At 31.8% G+C, this 12,168-nt stretch overlaps 1 protein-coding gene across 1 annotated transcript in view; it reads right to left on the bottom strand.

Moving 5' to 3' along the window:
• The window catches only part of LOC143432726 (putative inorganic phosphate cotransporter), a 31,805-nt gene extending 23,181 nt beyond the window's left edge, over window positions 1-8,624 (bottom strand). The window contains exon 1 of the mRNA XM_076909586.1: window positions 8,261-8,624. Within this exon, the coding sequence (XP_076765701.1) occupies window positions 8,261-8,342 (82 nt within the window). The 5' untranslated portion in view covers window positions 8,343-8,624. The remainder of the gene's footprint in view (window positions 1-8,260) is intronic.
• Between the last annotated feature and the right edge of the window lie 3,544 nt (window positions 8,625-12,168).

The following is a 12,168-nucleotide window of genomic DNA, read 5'->3' as shown; positions in this document are numbered from 1 at the left end:
CCGTTTGGATCTGTATGCACAAGTTTTTCTGGTCTACATGCCTTTCGAAAAGGACGTTTTATGCATTTCTCCGTATGAACACATGGCAATAAAAATGATCATTTTATGATTGTATTCTTGCTAAAGTTGCGATGTTTCCTGTTCTTAATTAAACTTATTTATCAATTAATTAGCATGTGTTTTGGTCTGCTTTTCAATGGGAATCGCCTTAAATGACTGTCAATTATTGTTGCGAACTTCCACTACAGTAGTACTATTGCTACGGTGATGAAGTTTACACTCATATCTATTTACAACTTGTTTATAGAGTTTGTCTATTGCTGCTCTAAATGAGAGGAAATGGTAATGAGCTTCTAGCATGTATAGTTCATCCAAAAGTTGCTTTTGTATCCTGTTTGTTTTTTTCTGACAAAGTTCGTAATATTTATTGTCTTTTCACTGTGAGTATATTGCATATTGTATATTTATATCATCTCCCATTGGGATGGACATTACTTCCCTGAAGTTTTCATAACTCACAACCCTCATTGATAACTATATGCAAAGTCCATGTGCCATTTATTCTCAGCTGACCTTGTACTGGATAACAGTGATACCGATTTATTTAGTAGTGTTTTCCCCTGGATTGATGTCCACTTTATTGCGCTGATTCCAGATAATAACACTCGTTCTTGTATATAGTGACCTGGATTCTTACAGAAAGAACAAACTCCTGAATATTCGTCATGGAAAGCTTTCTCTTTACTAGTATACGCTTAATTTTTGTCGATTTCCACCTTTTTCTCTTTTACTCAGTCTTGTCTCTTTCATCATCAATCTAACAGTTAAACTTTCAATCCAAGGTGATTGATAAAACGACTACAACGTCGTCAGAATTTTCATTATCACTAAGTTATTGAAAATGTTTATCTGAACTCTTCCAACTTTTAAATACGATTTGTTTTATCATTTTCTGACTTTTTATTTACGTTATACCTCTGGCCTTGCGAGAGATGCGCACATCTTACGGTTCTAATTTTTTCTGCATTTCACGTTTCGTAATTCAACAATTCATCCAATATGTTTGCGACAATGATTCTCAGTGAACCTTTCTATTTCTTTAATTCGCTCAGCATTTGTTATGCTACGTCCCGATTAATGCTGTTGTTGACTGTAGAAGCCACGAAAAACACCATTTTCTTTCAATAGCATTTTTATTTGTAACTTCTCAGCAGCTTTGTGCTTTGCTATCTGTAAGTTGTCATGATGTATTTCGGCAAGATCTTTTTTTCACTATTGCACACCTGGTTCAATACTTTCAAAATTGTTTGAATTTTCCACAGTCTCAGCGATATTTTTGACATGAATTATGGAAATAATTTTTCAAACGAGCCTAGACTCGTTATGATAATTTATAAGCAATATGAAATATTCGATAAACTCTGATCGTTTTTAGTAAGTTGAACATTACTTTTACTATATAATATCTTTCTAAAACTCAATAAAATTAAAGCAACAAACATACAGAGGAATTAAAAAGGGACTAGAGGAAAACCTAATTGAACCTATACTATTAATATATATATAATAAAATTGTCATTTTAACGTTTATACTGGAGTTGGATCTGGCAAATATTCAGCAGAACAGCACATTGGATGCACAAGTGTCCAACGAATCGCTTAAGAAACTTACTTTTACTAAAATATTTGCATTTTATTTCATGTACTTAGAAACAAAATGATATATAAGCTATAACGACAATTTAACGTATATAAAGTAACAACACAAGTATTATGCTGTATTAGTCGCAAAAATAATTTAATACTAAAAAAATTAGTTTTAAAATTTTGTAACGGAACTATTTTTGCTGATTGTCTTCCGTTTTTCTTATCTGTCTATGCTTTATATGTAATGGTTAAAATTTACGCGGTCCGAGGATCCCCTTTTGAACAATATTTTTTTTTGCGACCCCCATCCCAATCCTAAGTCGAATAACTAGTTAAGTAACAACAAGTGTAACAAATCTTGACCATGTAAAATGAATAAAAGCAAAAAATTGGAGATGTAAAGTTAATGTTAAAATCCTCAGAGGTCCGTTTACCCCAGTTTAAGAATCGTTGGTGTAGAGTACTATTTGACTAATAAGCACCTTAAAAGCAACAAGTTGATGATCATGGATGGCCATCAGGAACAAAAATGCAATATTTAACATAATTACAACTTTATTACATTATTAAATATTTCTAACAATACAAACTTTATTATGACTGCCAAGACAAAGTATACCAATATTCAAATGTGATCAACTTTCATTAGATATATACGCTTAATTTTGTGTCTTTGTATTAATTATTCATATACGCATATAGCTGTTATTTTGTAACTCATATACATATATACACATATTTTATTAGAATAACGAAACCGGTCACATAATTGTAGAAATAATGTAGATGACGGATATATTACATGTGATATATGTATGGAATAAAATAAACAGATACGTAACGTACAAATACATCAGCTGCTGTAAAACAACTTCACGTTTCAACTGATTACATATGTGCTTTACATATATATTACATTTAGTTCTTGAACGTTATTGAAATTCGTGTTCTTCTAGTGCGCTATTAAGTAATTTCATTTTTAAATTAAGTTAATTAAAGATATACAAAATATAGTAGTTCCATTTTTATAAAAAAGCTTATTCTCATTACGTCCACTTTCAATCCTCGTAAAGCTATTCGATATTATCCTCAAAGTTAATGTCAGTTAAATTTCAATATATTTATTTATTTATTTATTTTCAGTACCGACAATATTCACTACTCTTTCAATATCAGTATACATGCTTTAATTCAAGTTAGCATGGTATCGATACATTTATTATTGTTCTAACAGCAATAATATATCAAACAGTTCGTATTGATACTATTATAATTTGACCCACCATCGCTTAACATATTGATATGATACATATGTATGTATGTATGTATGTATGTGATACAAATGATCGATCCAAATATCGATTCCAATTTACTAATTTAAGACTCAGAAGAAGGAATGCTATCAGACTCGTCTCCAATGAAGAGACTAAAATACAAATACAGTGCTGTTAGCGTCATTTGTAGATTTATATGTGAATCTTTGAAATTATACGTTTCCAGCGATTCTCGACATTCCATGACATAACTACATATAAGATATGTCAAATATGCGAAGCAGAAATGTATCGTACAACATATTCTTTTCTCCCTTCACTTAAAATGCTATTCTTTACGTCATACAGAAATGCTCTATACGATTTTATGTATTATTCAATATAGATTTCTCGAGAACGTTTATCGAAAATTTGATCACAGCTTTTTAACTGCGACAAAATTATTGAAATTCACGTTATGTTATTTGAAATATTGTTTGATCGAGATGGTTAATTTAACAGTAGTTTGATCACATTACAGTACACAAATAAAATGCTATATCGGAAGAAATTATGTGACAGTGAAATAAATGAGGAACATCTATTAAATAGAACTCGTTTACATTTTTGTGATTATTAAAAATATAAAGTTAGAACAAATTTAAAGAGCATTCAACCATTTATGAGAAAAACTAGTAGTAGCAAATCAAAACACATAAGTCAAAATTTTATTCGAAGTAGGGAGTGCAATGGCATAAAAAATAGAAAATTAATATTTTCCGACAAAAAACGTTTTGATTTAGATGGTCCTGATAAGTTGCGCTACTATTTTTATCACACGTGAACACAAAATCTTGTAAGCAGAAAAGACAAATGGATGAAATCAGTGTAATGGCATGGAAAATAGAAGCTTATCGTGGAAGTGATATTAAATTTATACATCATGTAACGTGAGCGAGGATTATGTGCAAACAATCGAGGAATAATTGATCAAACATGCCCATCGTATGGTTTAAAAAGATTTCATATACTAAGACGATAATATAAGTGTACATACTGCAAAGTGTGTTAAAAACTTTGAGGCAGCAAATAATATCGAAATATTTCCATGGCTGCCTGATCACGTAACCTCAATATTAACGAAAACTGTTAAGGGGTACTTTGCCCGTGATATTTATGCAAGTAGCAAATTATATTTATTATTATATTTTTGAAATATAAATAGTTATCGCTAAGTCGCACATACAAATACAATGATCGAAATCATTAAGGCGGAAATCCAATAATTGTGTTCTATTATTTTATACAAAACATTATCTATATATTAGTTATAATTTGTCATTTTTCCTTATGAAATCTTTATTTCCAACTGATTTCAATTTGTACAGTGTATGTCGCAATTATAACACGTGGGTTATAGGAATTTACAATTGTTTCTAAACAGAAAAAATATTATTCCATTTTCAATTCTACGACATAATATAAATAAATCATATTGCTCATGTATCTATAGAATCATGAGTGTTCTATATAGCACAACATAGCAAAATAGTGAGGCCGTAAGATTCAGTATTTGGGGAAGTACCTATTGACAAAACTATTCTTACGAAAATTAAGCTGTACGAATCTCAGTCAGAATCGTACGTAGCCAATTTGAAATAAATTATTCAATTCCAGTTTATTTAACGAAGTTTGTATAGGAGTGCACAATGTTTGAAGAACAGAATTAAGGCATACAACATTTTTGACACTGTACACGCATTGAACTACATCAACTATCGAACAAAAGGTAAACTTATTCATACACGTGATGAAGATGTTAACCTTGTGGTTTTTCGTCAGGAGGTGAGATATCTCGTCTAAAGAATCGAAGAAAAAATCAATTTGTAAGATATCTCGTTCGAAACGTCAAATGAACGACATCGAGTCGCGTGGTATCTAATTCAAAGAGTGGAATGAATAAACATTTATCCATCGGATATCTTGTCTATACATGTGATAGCCTCAAATACCAATCGACGAAATCACGTTTACTGGCTCAGAGTTAACATGTTACATTAGAACAGCCTAAAGGCAAATTTACACTTTTTTATTTTGGATGATCGTGGTATATAATTGATCTACAGTAAATGTAAAAGATAAAAGTCAGAGTATTTATACAGTAAATTATAAGTTTATACTTGAAGTGATATTTGACTATAAATGAATCATTTATCAAGTTGTAAAAAGAAAAGGTCAACTCTACTTCGTTCACTAGTCACTCTGAATGAATACATTGGATGAAACGCGGATGGAAACAATATTTTTTGGATAAATCGTTTCTTATGACCACCCAAAGTAAAAAGGTATAAATCGCAAACTTTAAATCAATCAAAAACTAGTTTGCTATTATAGCTTCCCAGCCTTTCGATGTAACAACTAAAGTACGATAATTCTCTTAGTTCTGACAAAGTTCATGATATCACGAAAACAGAAATTTCTAAGCTTTGCAGATATTTAGTTAGGGTATAATTGATGAAAGCGATAAAATACGCCTGAAAGGCGAAGTCAGAGGTATGAACGAGATCCCCGCCGGAAGGGGGCGGGGGTTGGGGGGAGGGTAGGCTTTACATTAATCCGAGAACGATATAGTAGTATCGCAAATCAGTAAAGAAGGGAAGAGAGGAGAACGGAAAAATGCGTAACAGAAACTCTGAAAGATACGAGTCTTGGAAACTTGTCAAACTCATTTACGGTATATTAAAAATATATAGGAATACATACTGCTAAGATAAAATCTTAAATAGCAAGCTACGATAAATGTTTATAATAAAGGGGACTTTCAGTGCAATCCGTATCTATGCACACTGTTACCATTTAACCCTTTAATTTGCAATCATACATTATCACTTACATTGATTATACTTCAGATATCTTAAGTAATCTATCTAAGTAGCTTATCTGGGAAATTCCTACCTTTCCAGATACTCCTGAATCTTGACTATCAATAGATGTTATTTAAGATATGTGACGTAAGCATTTTCAGAGTGGACCAACGGTTCTCAAGTCTCACAGCACAGTTACCCTTAAAGCGGTTTGAATACGGTTAGATCTGTTGTCATGTTCTAAAAACGTATTCTACTACTAAATCGTTAAATCTTAGTAAAAATTAAATATTATTGCCGCGACACACTCCTGGCGTGCGCTCGCAGCACCTAGTTGAGACTCCCTGGAGTAGACAATCTAAGCCAATAATTTCCCAAACATTTCTCATCGCGAAACATTTGTCAAGTTCCAAAATTGTTTCGTGCAATGGCGCAAATTTAATAAATCGTCCGTGACATTTCTCCCGATTTGCACTTCATTTGCAGCAATTGACAGAAGAATTGAAATTCACTTTTACTACTTTTAATAAAGAGTTTGCAACTTTTAATATATACATAGAACTGATATATTTGAAATAATATTGAATCTACAAGTTGTAAAATAGTTTAAGTTTATATTAGAGTACTATTACCCAGATCTACGATTGTTAGTAAATCATACAAAATTTAACTGGGTCCTGTTTTTGGTTTTAATAATATGTCAACATCAATGTATCATGCTATAAAGAACATTTTGCTAATATTTATATCCACTTTGTAAGTTAAGGCTTTACTAAAAATCTGTTTATACGTATCTTGTAGAATTATTTACTATTTTTACGTGTTTAATCTTCTTACACTTTATATACACATCGTATGGTTTTAAATATTTTTAGTTTATAATGTAATAACTTCATTTGTCAAAAATTAAAGATAAATATAATCGTCCGAATACTTTAATAATCTACTGCATATAATTTAACAGGTATGCGCTTTCTTAGTCGTAATTAATGAAAAAATAAATTATTAAATTTAAATTGTAATATATTATATATGTTAGTTTAATTTATAGTTCAATTCTCTTTAATATGTTCCTTGTACTTATTATGTAAGAGTGTGAAACACTCCTGCGTAGAATTATAATTGAAAGGATCGTGATCTTATGTAACTTCGAATTAAAATGCCTTATGTACATATTAATGAATTGTATTTATAAGTGGCATATACAGTTTCTCTACTTTTATTATATAAATTTTATATCAATAACTTTTTTATTTACATTGAAACGTCGGTTAGATTGGGTTAGATTACCGTCTAATTTTTTCAATTTAATTAAAAGCGAGATCTAATGAAATTCTGTTCAATTTCCGTGCAATATCTAAAACATTGTTAAAACAAACGTGGAAACATCTCAAAAACATCAAAAATGAACTAAGATATTTGTATCGCGGCAAGATGTATGTATAATGTGCGATGCATGTGAATGCCCGCTCGCACGTGCTTTCCATACGATCCGCTTATCGTACGCGCGATTGCAATTCGAAAAATAAGATTTTACATCGCAATTCCATTCTGTGTATATTTTATTTTTTTTTTTTGCATATCCGTGTACAACCGAGCAGAGAATGCGGACGAGCAATTCGTTTATTCCATATTTCTAGGACATCGTGTGAAACCTGACATTGACGAGCCGCTGGCGTCATCTCTTGGAATTCAAAACGGATCGTCACGTATTTATGCTACACACATTGCAGAAAGTACGTGCGTTATGTTTCTAAGCGACCTCGAAGTTTAATGAACACTTAATTCTGTCAAATTGACGCCACTAAATAGAGTATAAAATATAACATCGATATATCGAAATTTTTAGATTATTTCATTTCTCAAACTGAAAGGTATGATGTATGAAAAAAGATATTTTTATAATTTCGGTAAAGTTGTTTGTGTTTAAAGTAAACGTATTTATTAAACGCAAAGAAGAATCTTAAGGAAATCGAGAAGATTAGCAAAATATTAAAGAGTTGCAGGTGAATAACACGGTTGATATGAAAAGTGATCGCACGAGTGGTCATGTGCGGAGCACGATTTTAATTGAGGCCAAGCGTTACTAATCTTCGTCGAGTCTCGACAAACAAAAATTATCTTTGATTAATATCACTAAAACGGAATCGGATTGATTTTCATGTACTATCTTCTCGAAAGATTAACTTGATCGTTGAAAGTACGCGCACTACCATACTTTTGCCGGTTAGCATTATCGGATTGACAAGTGTAAAGGGAAATCGAGGTATCACGTGTGTGCAGGCTTTAAAAGGTATCACTAAGAACAAATTCAATTTATAGGAATTGGATGCTCATTTTGAACAAATTCATTTTATGGTTATTTAAATGTTATCTTTGAAGGAAACTTTTGAATTATTTTGGTATCTTTAAATTGTGATGTTTAAAGCTGAATTGATCGAAATCAAAGTTAATCGGGACGATTTGAAATATACGGAGGACAATAGTTAAATTTACCTTTAGGTTTGGATACCGGTATCTGCATTCGCTCTGAGATGGAGATGATGGAAACTCTTTTCGTTGCATGGGAATGCGACATGTTGTCGATACAGGTATTGAAACTCGCACACAACTGTTCAAGTAGGGTCAAGTTCCGAAGTAAATCGCAAAAAAGACACTACGATCCATCAATCAGTTGATCGTGGTTTTATAGTCCATCACCAAAAAGGATTTCTCCCACTCTTATTCTTCAACTTGCACGCCCTGCATGCGTACACACAACAGTACATTATCACTTTTCTCACTTATTTCATTGAAAAACACATTTCTGTTATTATAGACTACAATAGGGATACAACGAGATACTATTACGAAAGATAAAAACTGACTTAATAATTGTGTATCTATATATTTTAAATCAATGGATGCATTATAATTATTGTAAACCGTGAATTAAAAAGCATTAAATGGAATTAATGCCGCATAAAGCGTGTTAGTCAGTGATGAAGAGAATTCGCTGGCCTGCATCGTGCTCGTGGTTGAATCGTAGATAGAAATCGGTACAATTTGACATCCTGAAGTGATAATCGTTATTGGTGGATGGCACTTGTTATGATATGATAATTGACATTTCTGTTGATAAGGATTCAACTTCATAATCCTAATAAACAGACACAAATATATATTGTGTTACCTAATTAAGAGTAATATTAATGTTAGCCACTTTCACGCGGTTTATCTATGATTATTTATATTCTAGATATTCATTCGTAATTGAACTTTAAATACTAACGTGGCTTTTATATTTGAAAGAGAGGTTCTACGTGAATAAGTCAATTAAAAAATATAATGCAATTTATTTGTTTTACTTTTTTTTTTATTATACAAATGATTTGCAAAGAATTGGTCCATATCAAAGAGGAAGTCGCAAATGGTAACGTTTTTTTATACGATACCTAATTTTCAAATCTATTTTCTTTAAAATCAAGTTACAAGCGAAGAAAGTTATATTACACTTTTTCATTAATTTTTTTACACAGAAATAGTCCCTACCCAGTTGCACCGCCAAATCAGTAATGCATGTTACCCAATGTCCTAAAAGCGTGCGTTCCCAAATAAATATCTCAAAACTCTACAATGTTTAAGAAATGATTCTTGAAGTGATATAAAGTAACTTTTCTCTTTACAAAAAAAAAAAAGAAAATGGTTTCGGTTAACGAATTTCTAACGAAAGACGGTGAAAAATTAGGAGCGCTTGCAGCACTCAAGCTACGACGATAAAGTTGTATACGCGCCACGTGCATCTTTCGAAGCGAGAATGCTGAATCAGAGTTAAACAAAGGTTGTATTTGACGACAGATAAAAATGTAGCGAATTGTTTCTTATTCACAGAAAATGAAAAGTAAAATAATAAAACTAATAATTAAACAAAAGAATTTATTCATCATTTAAAGTAAACATTGGGTTTAGAGGCTAGACAAATGCAAAGCTCTCCTTGAAAATGGACACAATAAATAATCGATAAATGAAATTAAACTTGTCTTTCCGCGTGGAAATAGCGATAGCACAAGAAAGTGAATGTCAGATACGTTGACTCGACGCACATTGTCGTTAGATTGTTTATCTTTCAGTAGCGTGGTATTAAACTTAATCGGGTATGCGCTACGCGTTATCCCGCCATAAATTTCTTCGTCCGTCAATGCCAAGGATAAGTGCAGCGACCTAATGACACATTTTAAAAAAGTAGGTGAATTTTCAAAATTAATTAACGAGTTTAATTAATTCGGGATCTTTGTAGATTATAACTTATTCGTTATTCTTTAAATAATCTTTTTTTTTTTAAAGAACCTTGTAATCATTTTCTTGATATTCTAAATAACGAGAACATTTAATAATCTATCGGATTAATTGTTATTTACTATTTATTTTTTATAACAAATGAACTCGATTTATTTGTCGTGTTCTGTCGTTCGTGAATAACTAATAATTCGATATAATTGTTGGCAAACACTGATACAGCACACATGCTTCGACACATTACTTATTACTTATTTAATTAAATTCCGGCAACGCGTATCCAACACTCTACTTTGTGTTTCGAAAGAATATGTCCCTGAGGTGTTCCGACTAGGCGGCGCAGAGGGGATTCACTACCTGCTGCGTCTTTCGTGCAATGTTGGCTTGTTGCGAGCCGTGGTGTGTGTTTCTGTCTATTCTTAAGATCAACTGGTGACTCTCTCACTGAATCGATAAAGCAGATTCCTTTACTTTGTACTTTTAAATGCAACCTTGGACAGCATTGGAACCGTTCGAGGAAATCACTTTTGACGCCAAAGAAAATTTTATCTGTTTTCAGAGTAAAACAAAATAATGAACCTTTATACCTTGAATAGATTTTATTGAATAATATAATTTGAAAATTGAATAATATAAGTGCATGGTCCGGGGAGTATGGTGGATGCGACAGAATTTCCTAGCTCTGCTAGTTTCTGACGAGTCGCCAAAGCAGCATGTGGCCTGGCGTTTTCATGAAACAGTATGATGTCCTTCCTATTGAACGTCGCCGGCCTCTTTTCTTGAAGTGCTGTTTTTTAAATCATCCAATTGCTAACAGAGTACCTTGTCGAATGTAGGTTTTTGTTCGGTTTCAACAGCTCAAAATGTATTGGTCCTCGAATGTCCCACCATATGCACGACATACGCTTGCTCAGGCTCAACTTCGGTTTAGAGACGGAGGGGGCCTTACGATACTTTCATAGTTAATTCACCTTTCAAACTCTTCTCACTTAACTAGTTTCCGAATATGGTTTGAAATGGTTTGTTAAGCTAATTCAAGTTTTTTTGCAATTAATACTTAAAATGATATTATCGGACAGAATTTCCTTAGGTAGAAATGGTTCTAATATAACAGAGTATGTAAGAATAAAAGAAATGTTCCACAATTTCATTCGTATCAAATTCATCTTAGCTTCATGACAATGACAGACAATGCTAGGGGCAACTTTTAACTACCAAGAACTACATAACATAGAAAGCATTAAACCGTGTCCGATTTATTCTTGAGTTTTTTTTAATCCAAAGGAACCAATCATTTTGAAACCATTTTTCGTTTAAGCGCAGAAATGTTACTTTTTTAACTTAAATATTGTATACGAAACTAATTTCTGCAAAATGCAAAATTTAAAAGCGAAACTAATGTTAAAATAACTTATACGATCAGTTGTTAATAATCGCAACACGACTATAGGCTATATTAGGTAAGAAAATCAAGTCTTTTGTAGCTGTTACGATCATTAAAAATATTATATCATTCTTTTACAGGTATTCGCGATATTACTCTATTTTTCGATAAGTAATTTTATAAGAAAAAGTACGAAGACTGCATATAGGTCGTTCCAAACAGAATCGAACGCATCTTGATGTTCATGTTAAAAATATGATTTAAAATCTGATAGGATACAGTGCATGGTAAAACAGTAACGAATTTAACTCTTAATTGTAATCAACTTTTAATGTAAATATACGTGTAAAGTTGTACTTATAAATATTTATCCAAAAAGTGCTTGTCAAATTTAATCCATCTCTTTTTATTCTAATTTAATAAGTTAGTCCTATTGTAATAATATTTATTTCTATTGAAAAAATTTTAGACTTGAAAATTTTTATTTCCTGACGTATAGTTTAACGGCGGTGTAGTTGAGGAATTAACTTTTATATTCTAACTTATGTTTCGGTAACGATTGGATAGATGAAGTAAGTTACGATATTTTCGACAAGTTTTTGTAGACGTATCTTGTGATGTTTCGTGTTTTTAACTGGCTTCACTATTGTTGACGAGATTTTATAAAGGTTCGTTGGTGTGAGTGTTTTTTAGCTAGGACAAGCGGATTCATCATTGAACATTTTACAAAATTTGGTGAGGGAAG

Source organism: Xylocopa sonorina, chromosome 2, assembly GCF_050948175.1.
Source record: "Xylocopa sonorina isolate GNS202 chromosome 2, iyXylSono1_principal, whole genome shotgun sequence".
Classification (NCBI taxonomy): Eukaryota; Metazoa; Arthropoda; class Insecta; order Hymenoptera; family Apidae; genus Xylocopa; species Xylocopa sonorina.
Note: the sequence above shows the minus strand (reverse complement) of the source record. Positions and strands in the feature narration are given on the sequence as shown.